General features: G+C 48.9%; 1 protein-coding gene across 1 annotated transcript in view; it reads left to right on the forward strand.

The window, feature by feature from the left end:
• The window catches only part of Sorcs3 (sortilin related VPS10 domain containing receptor 3), a 621,809-nt gene that overhangs the window by 490,541 nt on the left and 108,064 nt on the right, over window positions 1-23,204 (forward strand). The window contains exons 8-9 of the mRNA XM_004631515.1: window positions 12,004-12,093; window positions 20,568-20,747. Of these exons, the coding sequence (XP_004631572.1) occupies window positions 12,004-12,093; window positions 20,568-20,747 (270 nt within the window). The remainder of the gene's footprint in view (window positions 1-12,003; window positions 12,094-20,567; window positions 20,748-23,204) is intronic.

Raw genomic sequence — 23,204 nt, forward strand, 5'->3', positions numbered from 1 at the left:
AGATTTAATGTAAGCTACACACACACACACACACACACACACACACACACACACAAAACTTACTTTTCCAAATCCAAGACCACCTCTTCTTAAACCAAGAGCTGGTGGCTCTCCTCCCCTGCTGCCCTTCTCATGAGCCCCCTGGCTCTGCTGGGGATCTTGATCCTTCTCCAAGACCCAGGCAGCCTTCCTCCTCCCTTACCTCCCCATCTCTCCCATCGTTACACGGAGCAATGTGGCCTTTCTGGTCACTTCAGTCCCCCGGCACCAAGTCCATCATCCTCAGGAAGCAAGCACTTGCCTCCCCCAGGCAGCGGGAGCGAAAGGCCCCGTGCTCACCCAGCCCGTGTGACCATGTGTGTAGCTGAGTAAGTGCGGATGCGAGTCTCACTGGGGAAGGCGGAGAAGCTGGATTATGCCAGGTCTCGGCAGCCAGACAAATGGGGGTTTCATTCCCAGCTCAGCCTCTGCTCTTGGGGTCACTTGGTCACCTGAAGGCCTGGTTGTCTCACTACAAGTGCAAATAGGATGGGTGTGGATGCTGCAGTGTCCATCCCCGACTTTCTTAGAATTATCGAAGGAGCACGAGAAAAGGCTCAGCAAGGCAAGGCATCCTGAGGAAGGCCTTGTTGCACCTCAATTCTGCCAGGGTGTTGCCACTGCTCTTATGTTGTCATTGTAGACCTTACATACTAGCCTTGCTATCCCACCAGATGGTAAACTCTTTGAGGGCACAACCCTGTGATGCCCATAGATCCTGGCATAGCTGGGCGAAGTGCTGAGTGAATCCTTGCCAACTGAGACTGTGCCTTATGCTGGGATTGGAGCCAGCACCCAAGCACGATGTTTCACTGTGGTGCAGCCGAGGGAGTGACACTAACTTGTCCACACTTTGCACTAACAGCATGGGCAAGACTTCAGTCTGGAGAGAACATCTTGTCCCGCTCTTCCATGTGTTCCATGGAAACGTGAGCTCCTTTTACCCCTTGGTTCTCCATGTTGCAGTGCTATTAACTGCTCAAAGGAGTGCTGGATGTACATGACCACCCATTTGCACAACTGCACGCCATCTTCTTCCTCTTGGGTTTTTCTCTTTCCAACTCTAGCGAATCATAAACTTTAGAACACTAGAAAAGAGTCAAGAGCTCAGGGTTACCAGTCAAAAGTTCTGAGGCTGGCTTTGGGCCCCAGCATAATCTATAGGCACCTTAAGGCTTTTTGATTCTAAAATAAGGTTGTAAGCAGGCCTGTGTGCTCAGATCAAAGGAGATGCGTACAACTGAAAAATAATCTACTAGCACAGAGGACTGGGCATATACTACATGCTGTAAGTGCAGGTTGGATATGAAGAGGATTAACTAGGAACAAAGCATGTCATCTGTCCTCAAAGCTACCGCAGTCCAGCAGCAGAGCCAAGAGCCACCCACTTCCTGTAATTCCAGACAAAAGCTAGCAAGTGAAACACTGGATCACAGAGAAGTCAGATGAAGAAAAGCTGAACTCCCTGGGTCGCTGGGATGGGAGAAGACCTGAGGAAAGGGGTAGTGTAGGGCTTCGTTTTCTTTGTAGTACTGGGGATTCTATACATTGCCTTGCACAGGTCAGGCCGGTGCTGTACCACTGAACTGCATCACAGAACAAAGATGTAGCTTTTGGCAGAGTCGTCCTGGCTCTGTGCTGCTCAGTCTGGGTACAGATAACTTGTCCCAATGCGGGTGTCCTTGCAAAGGCTCTGGAGCAGGAACATAGGTCCGCCCGGGACTGTGCAGTGCAGTGGACTTGGTCTAGGTCTAGAAGCCCCAGTTTGGGCCACTGAGAGAGCTCAGTTGACTAAGCGCCTGCTTAGGCAAGCACAGGGAGTGGGGTTGAATCTTTGGCACCACATGCCACACTGGCCCTGTCCCCAGGTATGCTCAGGCAGCCACTGAGACTGGGTGTAGTGGCACATGCCTATGATCTCAGCTCTGGGGAAGCTGAGACAGGAGGATTACTACAATGGAGGATCATGTATAGTGAGGCCCTGCACCAACTACATACGTGCGTGCATGCACACGCAGAAGCCCAGGTGTGAGCCCTGGCTCCGCCCTGCAGCTGAGCGCCTTGCACATCAGCAGCTCGTCAGGCTGCCTGCTCCCTCCTCACAGGCGCACTGTGAGGGCAGACAGTGCGGGGCACGGGCATCCCACAGTGACACATGTGCTGCTGGAGCACAGAGGTCCTGACACAGTGGGGACAGTGGGGAAGACCCAGAAGCAGCAGCAGTTGGCATTTCACTAGGATCTCTGGTCCTCTTGGGGGCAGGCAGTGTTGTCTGAGAAACAGCTTGACAGATGGTTTAAATCCAGCTACTTCTGTTCTGAGATTCACTCGCGAGGCACGCAGGTCCCGTGTTGGCGACACTCTGCTGTCGTGCCCTGCAGTCCGCCTGTACCTCCAAGCCATCTGGAAATCCCATGTCCCGAGAAAGCATCCCTCCTTCTGTGGAAAATTAGCGACTCTATTTTGGGCCTTTCAGGATATGTAACATGTCTTGAAAAATCAATAAAATTAGTTTTTCTCTGAGCGTGTCTACACACCTGCTGCTCATCCCGGGCAGCTGGAGACGCTTCCGTCTGTGTTGTGCCCGTCCATCTCCCGCTGCCCTTTCTTGTGATCGCTTTGCCTTTGGCCCATCCTTCTGTGCATCTGCCTGCCTGGCAAATGACAGAGCCTCATGTAGTCACCCGGGCAGAGCCGGATGGCCAGCTGGAACTGCAAGGCATGGGGCCCTCGTGACACCCTAGTCATTCCAGTTCTTTTTTTTAAGCATAAATCCCTTTATTTTAAAATTAATTTTATTGAGAAAGAAACAGAAATAAGATGGTTTCAAAACAGGTTAGTAGAACAGTTACAATCATTAATACATTGCATATTGTTGTCTTTGTAGTAGTTATTCATAGTATAAGAAGCAGACAGGATATCCTGTCCAAACACTATTAGTACACATCTTCCTTCTCACTGAACTAAGAGAAAGTAGCTGTATATCTATCCTAACTATTTTATATATATATTTTTTTCACTACAAATGGTCCTTCATTATATCTTCCTTTTTTGTTTGGTTTTGTCAGAGATGGGTATTCCATTGCCATTCAAATATTATGGGTGTGTGAATTCAACAAAATAATCCGATATAGTCCAGTAGTCAACTTGACAGTGACTTGAAAGAGCACTATTATCTTATTTACTAAAAAAAAAAAATTACCTATTAGAAAAGGGCAAAAATTGGTTCCTTATTTTTACAGAAAAAGCACCAAGAGCTCGGCAAGCGAGCACGCTACTGCCCGATAACTCAGTGCCTAAGCTGAAAGCGCAGCCGCAGGTATCCACAGAGGCCAGACATTTCTTCTGTTCTTCCTTCTCTTTCCCTTTTGTTTTTATTTTCTCAAGTGTTGGGATGCGGAAAAACAGCGGAAGCTAGTGTCTAGCTTGGGAAGATTCCGAGCAGGCAGTTAAGCTCATGATACCCTCATGACAGTGGACGCAAGCCACAGTTCAGGGGAGCGCTCGCCCAAGCGCACGGGAAGGTAGAGCTCACAGGTGGCACCGCGTAACCGGCCCCTTTACACGCCGATCTCACCCCACTCCGTTCCACCTTCTGAGGCCATCTGTGCCCACAGCCCACGAGGGACAGACGTGACTGTGAGAGCAGAGGGCAGTGCTGGGGCAGTAACTGTAGCCGCTGTCCCGCACGGCTCGGGGAGGGGCCTGTCACCACGCTCCGCCATCCTTCCCCGGCTCACTGAGAGCAGACTGTCCAGGTCTTAGGTGTTATTACATTGTCTGGGAGTATTCAAGTGCTCCCAAATGTTGGATTGGCTTCCAGGATGAAAAGCGAATAAGTGTCTGGCAATTTTCATTTCTGCACTTATCTCTGTCCTTTAATCTACATAAAAAAAATTAAAGAAAAATCTAGGGAGGAATAGCAAGGGGCTCCCGTGTGGATTCGGCAGGCGGGCAACCTAGGAGCTACTTCTCCTTTTGAGTCATGAAAGGCAGACCATGGCAGTCAGCCGCAGTGATCGCTGACACACAACGCCTGGGCTGCGAAGTCTGCACGCACAGTCTCTTCCGGGAAGCTGCCCTCTGAAGGTGTGGAGAGGACTTAGAGTCTTCTCCTTCTCCTTGGTCATGATAGGTGGCAGCCTGGCTGTCCAGTAGCTCCCTTACTACTCCAGGAAGTGTATGCAAAGTGCCTCTGTGGTCAGGCCACCAGGGTTCCCAGATGTGGCTGGGTAGGGGCATCATTGCCTGCCATTCCTCAGGGGCAGGTCATGTTCTCTGAGTAACCTACTGTGTGTGGGCTGTAGAGCTAAAGGTCTCTCTATGCTGGGCTGCGTCGGGTCCTGTGGCTCGCCTGCCGATAGGCAGCAGTCCTGTCTACTTTTCATAAGAGGAAATTAGAAAGGTCAAATTATTAGTCCAGTGTCTCGGAGCCAGCAAGTGGTAGAAGCCAGACCAAATGCAGTTCTGGTATTCTGACTCGTGTGCTTCAGTGCTTAAAGTTCAGAGAAGTGACTGCTTTGAAAATGTTTACGCAGTTGAAAACTTAGCAGGTCTATTTTTTTCATCGCATTTAAAGAAATCTGGTCAGGGAGCCAGGCGTACTAATTTTTCTAGCCACGGGGGTGGTCGAGACACAAGCCCTTAGCCATGTGGTTCCCCAGCTCTCTGCCTGGTGACATTTCCACTAGAGAGTGGAGAGTGAAGGCTGTGACGGGCCCCCAGGCTGGGCTAATGAAGATGGCAGCTGCTTCCTCGTGGGCATCATTTCCCCAATGACTACGCTGGTGAATTAAGTGTGTAACTCTTCTCCACCATCCCCCAAGGCAAGGAGAGAAGGCACCTCTGGCTTCAGTGCCTTCTCTCTTATCCCAATCTATTCTCAGTGAAGCTATTTTAGGGCAATTGAGTTTGGGTAGCAATAAAAGATTTTACACCCAAATCTATTTCAGAGGAGTCCAGCCTCAGCACAGTGCACACGTATTAGGTGACAGAGTCACTTTTCCCAGACAGGAGGCGATAAAACTGCGGGTTGCATTCGTGTGCAGAGCCTGCAGGACAGAAAGTGAGTGAGTGGCAGCGAGGTCCCGAAGTCCAGCAGAGAGGAGACTCGCTGACGGTGCTGGGCCCGTTCTGATTCTGACGCGTGGTGCTGCAGGTTAGCCAAGCAGCTTTGGGAAATGGACTCGAGTTGACAGACAGAAGCCACCCTTCCCCATAGACACCCTCAGGGCCAGCCTGGTGCTTCTGGTAACTGCAGCTACCTCCTTCCTTATGAAACCTATGGCCATTTGGTTTTGGCTATTTGGACTGCTTTTGTTTGTTTGTTTGTTTTTGGAAAGTGTCTCTGAGCTGCTCAGTCCGCCCTTGCACTCCCGAGCTCAGAGTCCCCTTGCTCCGGCCTCCCCTGGTCATCCGAACTCCAGCTTGGTGGTGCTTAGGGCCCAGTAATGAGAAGCCGGTTTTCCTTGCTCTTAACAGAGAAATGTGATCTTTGAAAAAATTATGTAGGTGGAGAGGGAGAGAAGGTCCTAATAACACCAAGATTTATTTTAAATAATGTGAATGAAATTAATGAGCAAAGAAATTGGAAAAGTTAATTGTGCATCCTATCGGCTTGGCTGCTCCCCTTGCTTCTGTAAGGACAAGTGAGTGCAGCAGGGCTGTGTGAGAGCTAGCTCAGGGGTTTCCAGGAAAGGGGCATTTTGCTTGGACTGATGTGCACACCGTACCGGCCCGGCGGTCCCCTACCTGGAAAGGCTTCTAAGCTTCACGTCTTGTGAAGGCAGCAGCTCTTGGCTCAGCCGAATTCGTGTCCATTACAGCTCGGCTTAGCTACAGATCTCTACAGCGGTCTGCTCGCTGCTGTGCAACAATAGAGCATCGATTTCTCGGGGCTGAGGATTGACAAAATCCTCGCATTGAAAACCTGTCTTGTTGCTGGCATCTTACCTGGGAAACTGGGAGCTGAGTGACATGGAATCCATTCCTCTCCACAGAGAGGCTCAGAAGTTGCCCAGACCAGAGGGACAGAGCCAGGTGAGCCCTCGCTCCTCCCTCTTATTCGCCCTGTGTCTCTGAGCAGGTGCTGTACCTCCCCTGTGAGTCCCTGTCTTCACCTGGACAGAAGCATACAGGGCAACAGAGCCTGGAATACTAGCTGCTCAGAACTGCTGTTTGCTATTAATACTCTACCTTGAAGGGCAGCGGCAGTGCTGAGCACAGTAGCCCTGATGGGAAGGTGTTTGCTGGCCTGAAATAATATCATGAAAGCAAAGCACTCGACATAAACCAGGTTCTTGGAAGCACAAATTGCTGGCCCTCTTCTCGGATCCCCTGTGTCCACTTTCACATTCTCAAGGCTTCACAGGTATTTTCCTACCTAAGGCAGAAATAGGCTCAACTTCCACTCCCCAAAGGGAGACAGAAAATGGCTCAAGGCCTTCGGTTTCTTTTCTCTGTGCATACTTCCCTTGCTTCTCCAGACAAAACATCACCCAGAAATAGAATTTCCGGAAAAGAAAACCAAAAGATACGTCAGCTTAGGCCTGGCCACAGCAAGAGCAGGGACAAGTCAGAAGAGACAGACGTGCTTAATGGCCAAAGCATTTGTCCAAAGGAATCATTTTCACTGGCCAGGAGCCCAATTAAACCTGTAAAATGTAAATCCCGAAAATCAGATTAACGAGCCAGTCGTTAGTAAGGAAAGGCCCAGCTAATTCTGTGTTTAGCGTGACGGATGGGCCCGGAGCAAATAATTGGATGACATTCATCAAATGTAAAATACAAGGTGTCACTGAGAGGGAAAGTGGTAATAATCTCTGGGATTTACAATGCCAGCAGATTTGCTTGTAAGGAAGAGAAAAGTTCATCAAAATAGATTCATAGTCGCTAAATTCTTCCTTCCTTGTGTGGCTGCCAGCGGGCCACACAAGTGATTGTGGAGAGGCCGCACACGCTTCAGGCAGGCGTCACTGTCATGCTGGAAGACTCTGCCCTGGAAGGTGGCCTTGGAGCTTCTTTATGGCCTGGGATTAGTCTTGAAACACTGGAGCAAACCAGCCCCATCTGGGTCTCCTGGGTTAAGCTGATTAATCCCAGAAATCCATTACTCAGGTCTGCACTGATCTTTGTTCTAGACAGGACTCTGAGGCAGGGCATCCCTGGCCTGGCTTCTGGTCAGGCATGCCATAGTCCACAGGTGTTGCTCATCCTCAGGCAAGGTGCTCCTCAGCTGGGGCGCCTGTGCAGTCACGCAGGGGAGGCGAGCACGAGCTAAGGGCTGGGCCAGCCCTAGGACAGTCATTCCCCTTTGAGAAGGGACAGGAAGGGGGCATAACAAGGGCATGATAGTTCCCAAGGAAGCCTCTTCATTTTGGAGCTCTGGAGAGAAACTTCGATACATTGTCCCCCTGCCACATACGCTGGGGCGAGAACGGAGCCCCCGACTCCTGGAGAGAGCCATGGCTCTTCTAGGCACCTCCCACGCAGCACTTCTCACCCCTGGGGTCCGGGGCCCACAGTTCTACCGCTCTGGCATCTTGGGAGTGGCTCCAACCCTTTGGCTCCTCTTGGCATGGCCCTAGCGGCACTCTGCTGTAGCCCGCCCCTGCGGCACATCTCTGCCAGGTCCCAGGGCTCGCAGGGGCAGCTTTTAAGTGGCAGTGGCCACGCCTGCGTATCCCGCGTGTCCTGTGCACTTGCGTTGCTAGTGCCATGCGGGAGCTGCCTAGATTTGCTCCTGTGCCCTCCAGAGTGGTGAGCTGAGCCACAGCTGCCTCACAGCAGGGAGTGCTGAGCAGCGTCAGGCAAGCAGAGACGTGACACAGGGCCGGGCAAGCAGCCGTGAGGCCTCCTGTTCTCCCTGACTCTGCTCTGTCTCTAGGCCCTGGCTCTCCGGGTGTGCGGTGACAGTGGCAGCCACCTAGATCACCTGAATGCTTTACGCTAGTCCCCTCATTGTCCTGACTGACATTGCGTGTCTTCCTAGTGACACTGACCTCCTGGGGGAGTGTTTCTGTGGCCACAGCCTTGGTGTCCACTTCCAAAGGCCCCTTGTTATTCTTGTAGTGGCCAAGCTGAGAATTTTCCAGGCCTTTAAGTTCTGCTTTCCTTTGTACCAGACATTTCCTATGATTTATTTTTCTCACCTCAGATTTTGCCGAGCAGTCAAGGGCCTTTTGCACTCTGTTCGGATGTTTCTGCTGCTAAGTATTCTAGCTCGTCGTCGGCCATGTTTTCTAGGAAGCATTAGGACACAAAACTTCCGCCCCGGCCTCTGCCACTTTACAGCAAGGGTTTGCAGTGCCCTGCTTTTCATTTCTGCCTAAGATCGAGTTGGCACTGCGCTCAGTCTGCCTCGGCCCACGTGCTGATCGTGCCCCCGGCTGATGGGCAGGTCTCAGCGCTCTCTGTAGATATCCTCTTCAGAACCTTCTCCTAAAGCACCTTTATTATTCTGTTCATGGCAGTACAGGCTTTTGCCAGCATTCATTTCAAAGCTATTCCAGCCTCCCACCTGAATACTCAAGCAGTGCCATGTGCCACAGCCACGGATTGTGGTATCTGTCACCAAGGATCAAACGCCTCACCTCTCAGAGCCAGGGTCTATCTCAGACTATTGCTACTGCTAGACAACATCCTGAGACTGAGTACTTTATCAACAAGAAAAGTTTATTTCGCAGTTTCCATAGAGACTGAGAAGTCCAAGATCAAAGCGTGATCATGAGGCTTGGTGTCTGGCAGGGCCCAGCACTGCTTGCAAGGTGGTGCCTGGCTTGTCATGGCCACACGCGGCAGAAGGGAGAGAGAGGCAGGAGAAGGCTGCTGTCATCCCTGCAGCCACCGTAAGGCACTCGTCTCATCCCACCGCAAGAGAAGGGCCCTACTGGCCTCACTGCTTCCTGAAGGGATGCAACTTTTGATACAATTGCATTGAGCATTTAATTGCAACATAAATGTTGGAGACGGCACAAACATTCAAACTGTAGAAGCAGCATCATACAGGAATTAAGAAGGCCACAGCGTTGTAGTAAGACACGAATAGTCCCAGGCACACAGACAACGTGTGCACTCCGAGGGGAACCGCAGCCGGGGGTGGTGGCTCATGCCTGTGACCCCGGCCTGCAGCAGGAGGCGTGCAGATTCCAGGCTGTGCTGCAATAACCTGTCTCAAAAATAATAATGATTTTTCAAAAAGCTCAAGAGTTGATTGTCGGGAGAAATTACAATGAATCGGTGGCATCAGAAATCCCTTCTGTGAATTCATGAGTTCACAGAGGTTTGCAGCCTTGGCTGGAGGGACACAGGACCAAAGGAGGGTGGCAGGAGCCATAGAGATGCCTTTAGAGACTCGGATTATGCTTGGAGAACCTCTGGTCTCGCTCTCTTCTTGTGGCCGCTTCACGGCTTAGGCCCTTGCTCAGCACCCCTGAAGCACAGTTACTGTGTTCTCTTCTGAATAGGGAACTTCCACAGGTTGTGAGAGAGACGATCTGGGTGTGTACAGAGCAGCCCAAGGTGCAGCGGAGCTGAGGCGCAAGGCGGTGGTTGGGGAGGATCGTCCCTGCAAACACAGCACCTTGCTCTCCTTCAGCCCTCGGTGACTCAGAAGCCTAGGTGGGCCCTGGCAGTGCTGGAGAGCGGCATGTGTCTGCAGTCACATTCCTGGCGGATGCAGCTGGGGCTGGGAGGAAGTCTCCACCTGGCCAGCCTCAGGGGCGTGTCTCCTAGGACGCAGGTCCGCTTCCCTGGGTGCATGTTTGGTCCCAGGGGGTTCTGTACAGAGAGCTGGGTTTTAATCATATGATAGGTGACCAGAGGGTATATTCTGGGGCATCAAAAGCTTAGTAGTAATAAATAAATAAATAAATAAATAAATAAATAAATAGGCTGGGGAGATGGCTCAGTGGAATAAGCGCTTCCCTGGTTAAGTGCAGGGGCCTGAGTTCAATCCCTGGTTCCACCAAAAAAAAAAAAAGCTGCTTAGTAGTGGGAGGAGGTTCTTCCTTGGAGGTGACAGGAGCCTGTCAGGACAAAGCCAGGGAATGACTGGGCAACTTTGTGAGCACACTAAGTGCGGTTGAGCTGTGCATGTTTTACTGGTGAGGGTGACTTACATGAATTTCACCTCAATATTTTAGAGCTTTTTCATCACTTTAAAATGGAGTTCAGAGAACCAGACTGACCTGGAGAGGAGGCAGGCCCAGGGCAGTGAGGCACTCAGGAGGGCTGGCTCACAGCTGCTGAGGGCCCAGTTCTGTGGTGCTCAAGGCGGGCTCCCCAGACCAGCAGCAGTGTCGCCCGGAACTTTAGTGGAAGAGAAAATGAAACTCTCACCCAGTTCTGTTGACTCGGAGCTGGGACCCGGCAGTATGAGTTTCAGCAAAGTGATTCTGAGGGATATTAAACTTTAAACTGTTGATTGAGTTCTTCAATTGGCAGGTGTGCTTACACGGATTCTTTTTATATTTAAAAATAAAACCAAATCAAATAAATAGGATCCTGCAGTGACTAAGGGTGACTGTGTATCCAGATCCAAAAATTATTTTTTAATCTAAGGCTAAAGCTAAAGGCTTACTTTAAAAAGAAGTAAGAAAGACTCGTTAGCACTTGCTAATTTTAATGCACCAATGCCCCTCACAACAACAGAGCAACAGCAGTTCACGGCAGTATCTCGCCAAAATAGAAATGATTAGTGACACAATATAAGAATGGCTCTAATTAGAAAACAGAGACCTAGAATGCCCCTGGCCATCCCACAGCAAACCAGCCTTTCCTTCTCCGAGCTTCCCAGACCACGCCTGGGCACCACAGTTCTCCCGCAGCTCTGCTCTGCATTGATTCTGACATCTGTGGTACCTGGCAGCTTGGGCCATGCGCTCTGTGGGCTTCCGATATTTGCAAAGGCAAAAGGCCACAATGGTGGAGAGGCCTCTCTAGGAGGCAGGAGCAAAGGGTGGTCTCTAGTAGAGGTGCAGGGTCTGTTCTGCTCCCTGCACTTGCTGTGGACAGAAGCCTATGCAGGACTGAGTGGGCAGCCTGGCTGGGCACCAGCCACGGCCTGGGCCTCCCTGAGGGCGGGGTGTGTGCTGGGAGCAAAGGCTCCCTCAGCACAGCAGCTTGGTCCTGCTTATGGTCCTGCTATTCTCTCTGAACAGGCCCTGTTAACTTCTCTGTGAATGTTAATTTCCCTCGAGTTAGGACAACTAGGCATAGCGCTGCCACCTGCAGAGCTGTGCCACGTTGGCGAGGACTTTGCAGAAAGCCTGGGCAGGGGACCATCTCTTGGAGTAGTTCACAAGTCATCTAATGAATACTCCACTGTCTCCTAAGACAGGCTTGTCCCTGTCACACTCTTCCCACACCCAGCTGGAAGACAGCAGAGCTGTGTTTCAAACCCAGGACTTGTGAATTTCAATGCTGGAGTCTTTTCTGTAGAGTTCCATTGCCTTAAGCAACTTGTATACAGACAGCAGCGATGAACATCTGCTCAACACGTAGTGTTAGAGACAGGAAGAGCAGAAGGTGCTCTGAGGGGAGGTGAAGGTACAGTCCACGGTAATAAGACTTTTGAGCAATGGTAACTATTTAGATGCACAAAAAAGACCTTGGAGAACTGTGTCATGGTTGCAGAGGATGAATAAACTATTAAAAATAAACAGAACATGGGTGCAGTCCATGTCGATGGCCCCTCCATTGTCCAAAATGCAGAGTTAATTCCTGCTCACGCAAAGCATGGCGGCCAGCAGAAAGGTTGTCTCCCCACTGCCTTAGTTATGTCAGGGCCATGAACCTGGAACAACACAGAGTTTTATGGGATTGGAGCCTCAAAGTCAGGAAGGGAACATTCTCTAAAAGGTAATGACAAACCTGCCCTGGTTGTTGGTCTAGAGCCTGGTACTTCACCACATGTCCATGATCTTCGGTCCCATCTAACTTCTTTGTGTTTCCCCCATGATCCAGGTCACAACTGGTGGAAGAGCCAGCTACTACGTGTCCTACCGAAGAGAGGCCTTTGCTCAGATAAAGCTGCCCAAGTACTCCTTGCCAAAGGTATGGCTTGGCTTGAACCGCTGCCCTACAGCTGGGCTGGCTGCCGTGGTGCATGGTGGGAGGCCTGAGCAGGGTTGGAAGACTCTTGATGTTCCCCCTGACCTACGTCAGGGTGCTTGGCCACCGCTCTCGTTGCTGAGCCTGGTGTCGATGTTCGCCTTCCAGTGGGCCTGAGCTCTGACTTCCTGTGGCTCGAACATCTGGCATGGCCTTGGGCCCTCTCCCAGAGGTAGCGGTGAACACAGCTAGGCTTCAAAATCTCTTCTGAGCCCACTTCTTTTGCAAAGGCCTTATTTGTTTAATTTTAATTTTTATTAGCGCATGCTTGCAGTACAGGATGTTTACCTTCACTGCACATAGCACCTGCTAATTTATTTTCATCGCCTTCCCCAGCCCCCTTTATTCTTTTTTTTGGTATCATGGATTGAACTCAGGACCTTGCACAGGCCAAGCTGGTGGCTTTCTTGCTGTCCCTACATTGCAAGGGGAAGTGCAAGCACATGGTTTACATTTCCACTCCTTTCTACTGCTATGACTAATTAAGATGAGACCATTTACTGGGATATTCAGATCATTTGGTGACACTGCAACTCTGTCGTTGGAGCATTATACAACCTACTGTGTGGACACCATTCCTCTTGAACATCTGCTTCAGGGCGACAGAGCTAATGCCCTCAGTGTGAGCAGGACAGGACATAATTGTCACTTAAGGAGTCCACAGAGAAGCGTTTCTGGTTGGGACACATACCAGGTGAAGGTGGCAAAGTGTGCACCTCTGAGCTGATGGTCAGAACGTGTGTTGTGAGAGGCAAAATAGACACGGAAGTGAGATTAGAGAGAAAGGATGCGGTTGATTCTCCGTCCCTGGTGTTTCTGTTCTTTCTGCTCTTCGTGCATGTATGCGTTCATTCCCTGGTTTGCACGTCTGCTTCCTCTTTTACACACCCGTCCATCTAGTCTTTCTTCCATTCAAGGAGGGACTTGTGCAGGCGCTGAGCCAATGCTTTGGGTGGAGAATGAAGGAAGATGCAGTTGGCTGCTGCCTTCCTGGAGCTCAGTCTGGAAGAGAAGACAGATGCTCAATGGCGTGCTGTGGACACAGGGAAGGTTGAGGACCACCTTGGCATAATGGGTGAAAATACTCAAACGTAGATAGTGAGGACTCTTTCCTACAGAAAATATTAAACTGTTATAAAGAGGAGAAGCAGCTATCCCTGTGAGCAAGGGTGGGAAGGGAGCTGAGCAGACGGCAGTGGTTCCTTGGCATATGGGATCCAGGACCTTGTGAACGCCCAAGTCTGGGGATGGCCAAGTCCTTTCCATAACGTGGGGTAGTGGCTCTGCATAATCTACACATACCTTTTGCATAGCACAGATCTCTTGTGGATTACCTACAACACCTGCTAGAATATGAACACTTTTGCTACTTATATAACATTGAAGTACTTAGACCTATACTGTAACAGTTCTCTATTATGGGACTAGATATTGTACTTTGTTGGTTCGAGAATAATGACAGTAAGGTCAGGTCGAGTGCATGTAGCACATTTCCAGGCCTCCCTGCACTTTGCACCCACTGTTAGCTGACTCCGTCCATGTGGCCAAAGGTCCAGCCATCCCTTGCAGGCCCGATTTTAAGAGCGAGCATGGTTCAAATGACACAAACCATCTCGAGAGCCTGCACTGTGGAGAGCCAGAGGAGTCGGTGGCTGGGCAGGGCTCACCTTAAGAAGTCCGGGGGCTGGGAGAACCAGTTCCTCGCTTTCTCTTCCTTCACTGTGATCGGGGTCCACAGAACCGCTGGTTAAAGTCGCAGTTGTAGAATGTGCCCGCCAGACTTTCTCAGCTGAATCAGGAAAGGAGGGTCCTGCCTAGAGACAGTTAGAGAGAGAAGACCCAGACTCATCCTTTTCCTAAAAGAGAACGCCCCTCCGCAGTAACCTGAAGGCTCTAAGCACTGGCCTAGGAAATGAGTTTCGGGAACTTTCCAAGGTGTCTCCCCGTGTAGGACTCATTTGGCCTCTGTGTGTGGGCATATTTTACGTATTTTAACCTTCTTACGAAAACAAACATTTCATTGGCCTGGGCAGCGCGGCTGCGTGTGAGGACAAATGAGCTCTGGAACTGATCACTACCCTAGAGCTCCTCGCTAATGACCAGCGAGCCACGGCGGCATATTGTGGGGGAAGGACGCCCACGCAGGCTGCCTGTCCGCGGGCCCCGTCCGGAGCAGCTCCTCATTAGTACGAGGGCTGCTGTGAATGTAGCTGGAGAGCTATTGATCCCCTTTACTAGCTGGTATCGGCCCAGCTTTTCATAGTCGAGACTGATGAGGTGGAGACAGGGTGGAAGAAGGTCGGTGCTGTGTGTGGTTTAAAAATGGAAATGCCATTGAGGCAAGTTGCTGCTGTTCCCTGCAGCACTGAGGGCTTGCAGGCATCTGGATTAAAAGTCAGTGTGGAACGCGCCCTGCCTTCAGTGCCCGCATAGCTCAGCTCAAGGCCTCCCTGTGTGTTCCAAGCACGCACCGCACAGCTGCGTGATGTGGAGAACTCAGCGGAGCAGCTTTGGGCTGTGCTCTTCCTAACTCCATACCCAGGAGTCGGCCGGCACTTCAGTTGGTGGGCATAAAAAGCAAGGTCCTGGGGAGGGAGTGGTGACAGATGACAGGGACTAGTGGTGTCCCTGGGGGCAGCACTTGACTTTCTGAGCAGGTATCCTGAGCTTTCCTCCCAGCTCTGCCACTTACTTAGCCATGAGCTCAGCGCTGTGAAATGGGGATTAGAATGTTGAGCGACAAAGTCTTCAGCATTCGATGAGTACTAAAGTGCTTACTACAGTGCTTAACAAATCTAAGGGACACATGTGACCCCAGTTAAGTAATTCTGGTGCTCTTAGCCTGCCTAGCACGGAGCTCAGTGTTCAAGGTGGAATCGCATCTTGCCGACTTCAGTGCCGATGCTGCCTGACTCTCCCTTTGCCCCTCGTGTGGTAGGCCCTCTTCTGACCCCTAGTTTCTGGCTCTATTCTTAACTTGCTACTTTGATAGTCATGTACATGGGAGGAAATTGCGCGCGCGTGTGTGTGTGTGTGTGCTTGCTGTGGGGGACTCAGGTCATTAGTGCGTTGAGCTTTGAGCCCAGCACTGTGGAGCAGAGCAGAGGTTAGGGAACGCCCTGCTGATGCTTTGCTCTTGGGAAATGCCTTCTACAAAGAACAGCTCCCACCACGCGACTCCCACATCTGCCTGGTTTACCTGTAGCAAGGCCAGATTCTCATCCCATATCTCCTAAGTGATCAGTTGAGTGTCGTCCTGCTGGCTGGTCTGGATGGAATGTCTGATACTCGGCTTGACCAAAATGAACCTTGGCTTTCCTCTTACCCAGTGCCTCAGAACTTTGGGCTCATACTTGAGCTTTTGCAAGTCCTGGAAGCTTAACGAATGTTGGAAGGACAGCAGCCTCTATTAACTGCCCCTTGGAGAGTCACTGGACCCCAGAGAAGCCGATGTCCCCTTCTGCTCTTCCTTCAGGCTGCCCATACACCACCGCCTCCCAGTTCTTCCCAGCTATATTATACTTTTTCCCAACAAAAGCCATTTTTTCCACCTTCCCTCTGCGGTGCTTACAGATATTATCAGCTGGGTATTCTTGCAGTAGTGTTTTCTTACCTAAGTCTGAGTAGATGGTTGTTATTTGACAGTAGAATGTAATTTATCCTACTTTGAATGATAAAAGAGAGGAGAGAGGAATATGTCTTAGGAAATTTATTTCAATAATGGTGACCTTAGATTTTACACTTGTACAAATTTATCCTCCGATGCTGTGTCACAGCCTCACTTCTCAAAAAGCCATCTGCAATTGCAACTTCTTTTCTCACCTTCTGTTCACTCTTCGACCCAGTGGCGCGCATTCTCTACCCCCATCCACATATGTTCTATTTCACAAAAAAATCCTCCAGCTACTGTCACCAGTGGCCACCTACAGGCAAATGTAATAGCCATTTCTGTTGTTTGTTCATCTCTGGAGCACATGACACAAAAATTCCACATTGGATCCTCCTCTCCTTGACAGCATTTTATTCCCACTTCCTGCTTTGGCTGTCCCCCTTCTGGCCTTACTCTACATGTTGACACTCCTGAATTCTTGCATACACTCCCATGTCCCCCACTGACCTCATCCTGTCTCTCATACAGGTCAATACTACATCCACGTCCACAGCCAGCGTCTCTCCATGGTGCTCTCCATGTAGTCAACTGCCCATTTGAAGGGAATTGAAATCTTCTTTTGAAAAAATCCCATGTCACCAGCCTATGACTGACTCCAAGCCACCACCATATGTTGCTTATGCCTCATTTGTCTCTTCTCCTAATGTCCAGACTCCAAGACTTATTGTGTAGACTTTTATTATATGTCTACTATGGGCCAGATGCCCTGCAAATACTAGAGATAAAATGAGAATGACAGTGTTCTGCCTTCTAGAATCTTATGGTCTAATGAGCAAGGAAGGCATCCTTAAATAATCGTACAAGTGCCTCCTTAACCATGACTGTAAAGAAAAAGCACACAGTTGTGCAGGTCAAATATCTGAAGCACTGCTGATATGTCCGTCTGCAGCTCCCCTGTGTAATTTACCTTTACCCTCATCAGCCCGTTTCACAGGGGTCTCATGAAGAACCTGCTGCCTTAGTTCAGCCCCTCAGGCATAATTACCTAGGGTAAGGCAGTGTCCTGTACGTTTCCTCCCTTGGGTCTGGCATTGCCCCACTAGATCCCCTCCTCACACTGATTCCATGATGAAAGAGGTCACTGAAGAGCCTGACCTTGGCATGGAGCAACTCTGAGCATGCCTTCTCTCACCTAACACATAGGGCAAACTGTGTACTACCTTGGGAGAACAGGTTAGGTGTCCCCCAAGCCCCTTGGGATCAAGCCAGCCATCTCTGTCCAACTTCTAGCAGAGGAGACCTGCTGTTGAGCTGTACAGAGCTGCATACATTTATATGCCTGTAAGTGGAATCTTCTCTCTTCTTTGTAAGCCTCTGCATCCCACTCACCATATTTGGTGTCTCTAGTGCAGAGCTTGGTCAATCTGAAAAAGGTCACCAGAAACTGTGACGGATCCACTGTCAGGTGCCTTTATGGAATCAGGTTCTACCCTGCTCCCCATCTCTCAGATGTGGCATTTGGCACATAGAAAATGCTTAGTAACAGAGGTGACTGTATAATCAGTGACGCCATCATATGCCCAGATTGTAGGAAAATGTTTCAAAAACATGGAGACAGTTTCAACCATCATTCATCTAAGAAGTCACAAGTTTGAATTTTGACAGAGCACCCATGATTCTCTTAAATTATTGTTGGCAGGGAAGAGGGGAGTGTTACTTATCATTACTTGCCAAATACAAACACTTATATGATTTATTTTACATTCTTCAAATACAAAGTTTTGCAAGATCTCAATATGAGTGTGTTCACTGCATTTTCCCTCCCTCAGTTTCACCCTTCATCAGCAGATTTATCTTTGTATGTTCTTAGAACCGTCGGGGAGGGGAGGGACACATGCCTTAGACTTAGACTGAGGTAGCCAGAGTCAAGAGAAGCTTTCTTATTGCTGCAAGTCCTGTTGGGCCAGCTTTATTTAATAATATGCACTTATTTGTCCCTGCAGGCTAGAGATCGTAGCTGTTACTGGCTGACCTCTACTTAATCATAAGATCTATTTAGAAAGGGGTCACAAGGCTCAGGGTTTCTCAAGGAGTGATTTCCTAAGGTTTAGCTATAACTAGATTCATTTGGAGGGCTTATCCAGATGGTAGCATCTAAGATTCCCCACCAGGCATGGAGGATCGTTATCTCAAGTGGGGGGATGCATGAGGAAGGGGTGCACATCCTTTTGAGATGTCTGGATCGACCTGGGCATGGTGGTGTGTGTGTGTGTGTGTGTGTGTGTGTGTGTGTGTATGCGTAATCCCAGACACTTAGACCACTAGAGCCTGTGGGTTAACTCCCAGTTATCCACTCCCAGCCTAGAGCTCATAGTGGGAGCCTGTTTCTTATAAAATAAAGGATATGCAAAGAAGAAAAGAAAAGAATATGAAGCAGAAAAAGCTTGAGTTGCACGCGAAGATCTCCATGTTATTTTTTTATGTAGTGATGTTGTATTCTTTATTGACGTGTGGCTTAAAAATGTAGATTCTGAATTAAGATTGTGTTGGGTGTAAATTTTAATAACATTGATTGCTAGCTAGGCAGCTTTGGCAAGCTGAGGGATTTTCAAGCAGATTTCCTAGAATCTTAGATGCCAGAGAGCAGTCTCTTATCCTGCAGTCCGGATAGCTGTTCCACAGGTGACGGAGCCCAAGGGGTAGTTTCTAAATGTGTACTCACAGCAAACCTGGATGCCTCTAATTTTGACCATGGCCTGGTGTTTTCAGTTGTTTATTTCCATTTAATTTACCTTAACTTAGTCTCAAGTAACTTAGTCGTTCATTTTTATGACCAAAACATCTGGAGAAAGCCAGGCTTTTCCATTGCATTTTGTATAGGGTGAATTTAATCTCTATTTGCTACAACTGCCCTTTCCCCTCCCACTGAGTCCTTGGGCATTCACTGCACACCAACACAACGTGCTTTCCCCACATGGGTTTTGAGGGGAAGCCTTCTTTCTATTTTCAAGCAGCTCAGCAGGAAACTATAATGCTACAAGATGTGTAAACACAGATGAGCAAACAGCAAGGTCTTAGTCAAGGTGACCTAGAGAGTTCAAGGCCAGCGGCTTTTGGACAACAGATCTGCAGCAAAATATCTAGGGTTTCTTCTTCCTGTTTCTCCTATCTTCCAGTTGCCCAAATTAAATGGAATAGTTCCTTTATGAGTCATTTTCGTGGTGCTGTTCCTGGTGCTGACATCAAAGGCATTCCTGACCTTTTTACTTGGAATGATTTCTAGAAAATATTTGTCAAATAAACCAGAGGCTGAACCCAGCTCGACTGTTAACTTACTGTCAGCCACAGTTTCTTGGGGTCCTGTCACACTGTGTTCCACCACAGGGCAAAAGTAATTCTCCTTCTGTGATCACTTCTGGGATGTGGAGCTAGCTGCGTATTTAAGATACAGCAATTTTATGCCAACGTGTTGTGACAGCATAAGCTCCTGAGATAAAGGGCTTAGATCTCTGTCCTCCGCATACAGAGCCTAAGTGTGTGTGCAACCTGCCCTTGTAAATTTTTTGAGTTGTGGGCTATGAGGTTTTGTTTTAGGAATCACCCAGATCAAGATTATAAAATAAAGTGACTTCAAGGATTAGGCAGGTAATGAGAGTATGTAAGTGGTAGATAACAAGAAAATGTGGGCATGCAAGGCTGAGATCCCCCAGTGGTGCTGCTGCTGCTAAAATGCCAGGGATTCAGATATTCAGCACAGAGTATGGTCAAACGAGTGTCTTGCGACCATTGTTGATTCCACTGGCCATCTGTTCTAAATCTCTGATGCAGAGGCTACGTTTCCAAATGGTGAGAAGCTAATCACTCTGTTAGCCAAATTCCAGAGGCTTAAAACCTAGTCCTGCCATTTACAAGCTATGTAATCAGAAGCAAATTGGTAAATTTCGGTGTCCCCTACTTTGTCCTTCAGTAGAATCAACATAATCATGCCATCTTCATTGCAGAATTATTTTCATTTCTATTGGGAAAAAAGACATCAATATGACTTAAAAAATACCCAGATGTAAAGCAGCAAGCTTTTCATTTTGAAGCAGAGAAAATTAACGTATGGGAAGACTGACAGTTACACGGCCACATAGCTGGCTTGGCAGTGCTGTAGGGCTTAACACACTACATTTCAGGTTGGGTGTTGTAGAATGTCCCTGGGCTGGGGGTCTTCTATATCAGTGATTTTCAAACGTGACTTAAACGTAAAAGCATCGCATTCTTCCTCAACGTTTACTTCTAAAGTACTGCAGAGAACTCCAGTGCACACAATGGATTCATGTGGTGCGGCTGTAGTTGAAGCAGTGTGAGGGATTTAGAGCCTGACACGTCAGCTGTGCCTGATGCTGAAGGCTGTAAAGTAAAATGCATGAACAACTGCATGGTAAAATTTATAAACAAAAGTTAAGATCAGAAGACAAGATATGGCCTGTCTTCTTTGCATGTGTGAGCTTTCTCTAACAAACCTGTTATCACTAACACTAATTTTCAGATATAAAAATAAAAAACGAAAGTGGATGAATCTCTTGAAGCCAGGCAAAATACTACCCCCAAAGCCCCTGACACTCATCTTCCTGTCACTTGGCAAGAGCAGAAATCATGAAGCGCATAATTTGTAGTCTTGGTCTGGCACTGAAGCGTTTTTCGCTGCCTATCACTCAAGCTTTTTCTCTACGGTTTCATAAGTCACAGTAGCTCTTTGGGGTCCCGATGGGCAGGGAGACCCGGAGATCTGCTGCCTGACGGGCCTTCCTTTTCCTCACAGGACATGCACATCATCAGCACAGACGAGAACCAAGTGTTCGCCGCGGTCCAGGAGTGGAACCAGAACGACACCTACAACCTCTACATCTCGGACACCCGTGGGGTCTACTTCACCCTGGCCATGGAGAACGTGCAGAGCAGCCGAGGGCAAATGGGGAACATCGTTATCGAGCTGTATGAGGTATGCAACTGAAATGGTCCCTTCCCTGGGCTGACCTTCCTTTTTCATAAGCTGCGGTATGGTGAGCACAGGCACTGGAGTCCTGAGTTTAGATACTGCAGGCACCACTTCGTGCTTGTGGCTTAAGAAATGGGACATAGCTTCTCTGTACCCAAGTTGCAGGAGAATGGAGAAGAATACTTAGGCAAAGAGATTATTGTGAAGTGAGAGATGTAGTGGCTGCCTCAATATGGTTGATGTTCTTGTTTGTGTGCACATTAATTCCAGCCCGAATTGAAGGTCCAGGACCTCATGTGGCTTTTCAAACTCTGTGGTCTTTATGCACCTGAGGTACCAGAATAGTAATGTTTGCATCTAAGGTATTTGGAAAGTCAACTTGCTGAACATATTTTAGAGGAAAAAAGGAAATGATTACAGGCAGGATGCCAGCAATTGCCACCAAATGCCAGGGGTGGAGTACGAAGGAGTGCCTCGATGTGAGTGCGTCACTTAGATTGATGTGGAGCTTTCTGGTTTGGGATTTGTTTGTGCAAGTTACAGGATGATTGCTCTAATGAAACCAAGTGCTTCCATATAGGAACTAGACTTTTGTGGTTGTACATCTTTTTGTAGTTGTTGTTGTCCTTTTGAGACAAGGTCTCACTATGCACTTCAAGCTGGCCTTGAGTTCACTTTGTAGCCCAGGCAGGGCTCAAGTTCACAGCAATCCTTCTGCCCCAGCCTCCCAAGTGCTGAGATCACCGCCATGCCTCGTTAGGAACTAGAGTTTTAAAAACTAGTTTCTGGTGACCTAAAGACCTGGTGTTCTTTAATACCTCTGATGACACAGCATAACATTGTAGTCCTAAGTACAGTGAAGAGGCTGATTTCAGACTGACAGCAGCAAGGGACGAGTGTTACTCTCCTCTGTTAAAAAACATGGGGCTGGTCCTCAGATCCGTGCTGCTTGTGATGCTTGACATACTCATGGAAGGGAGAGGTGTCTTCTGTGAGCAGTGGCCTCGGGTGGCCTGGGCGAGGGGCTCCCTTGTGGCTTTGCTGTCCCTGGAGTGGGAGAGGCTGAGGGGGCAGTGTGAGGAATTCTGCCTTGCAGAGGCCCTCAACTGGGCCAAGTGCAGCATCCCTGCACTGCCAGCTTGGCTGGCGACTCAGGTACGGAGAGTGGTAGAGTTACCGAAGACCACAGCTGTACTACCAGGCAGAGGAATGGGAATGCAAAGGCCTGGTGTCAGTGGAAACGCATTTCAAAACAAAAGTGAATGAACATCCTTGGGTAGAAAAACAAAATCAGTAGAAATACCCAGATTTCTACAGCATACATGACAAGCGCTGAGATGATTCCCTTTAACAACACAGTTCCAGTTCAGGAAGTGTCCCAGCTTTTCCCCTAGAGGGTGAAGACTGGCAGTGATGACTCAAGAGAATGTGTAGTGTTGCGCCAGGGTGCAGGAGACACCAATGTTATTGGCGACAAGTTACACCATCAGTAGGGTTTGCTTGAATGTTCCCAAGACTGAGGCCATTTCAAGCTCCTGTTTGCCTGAGTGAAGTTATAAAGGTAAGCTGTTTATTCGCGGCCCTGCGACCAGAACTACCTAGGGGATCAGAAGTACTGGGCCACATGACCCTCCAGCCAGGTAGTCAAGAAACCACCACCGCCACTCTAAGCTTCTTGATTGATGCAGGGGGCGACTGTGCCCCTGTGCTGTTTCTTCTCTTGGAAAGGGTTCCTGAAAAGCCTTGGCCATTGAGAACCTTGAGACACTGTGCCCTGAAGTGGGGCGGTCATCAACATGAGCAGTGTGCTCAGATACACGACTTTTTTCCTCTTGCTGAAGTTGATTCTAAAATTTTCAGTCTTGTTGTAGGGGAGACGCGTGCTGCTATTGCCCTGATAAGGAAGCGAGATGCACCAAGCTGGGAAGCTGCTTTAAAGCGGTGTTGGTGAGCCTGCTCTCCACTGAGTTTTACCAGAGTGGATTGGAGCTGGGCTTTGCCTTCAAGCCCAAGAGGAAGTCGGTAGCAGCCCAGGCTTCTCATCCGTGGGGACCTCGTAGCCCCGGTGCTGGTGTTGTGGGGTCAGTGTGCAGACTTACCTGCTTGTCCCTGTCCAAAATGAAACTAATTAATGGAGAGAAGAGAAATCAGATAAATGGAAATTAAACATTTTATCATTTTAAAAATGATTGTTGAGGGAACTAGGATTACTAAGCTTGTGATCTGGAATTGGAATCACCCCTTTAACACAGGTAGAAATGGTCAGGCCGATGTTCTCCTGTGGAAGCTTTTTCCTGGTACAACACAGCATTGAAGTATTAAAATACAACATGTGTGATTTAATCAGAAGGACCCTAAAACAAGTACTCAGGCTGGGGATGTAGCAAAGACAGAGAAACAGAGAGAGAGAGAGAGAGAGAGAGAGAGAGAGAGAGAGAGAGAGAGAGAGAGAGAGAGAGA

This window comes from Octodon degus, unplaced genomic scaffold (assembly GCF_000260255.1).
Source record: "Octodon degus isolate 3935 unplaced genomic scaffold, OctDeg1.0 scaffold00042, whole genome shotgun sequence".
Classification (NCBI taxonomy): domain Eukaryota; kingdom Metazoa; phylum Chordata; class Mammalia; order Rodentia; family Octodontidae; genus Octodon; species Octodon degus.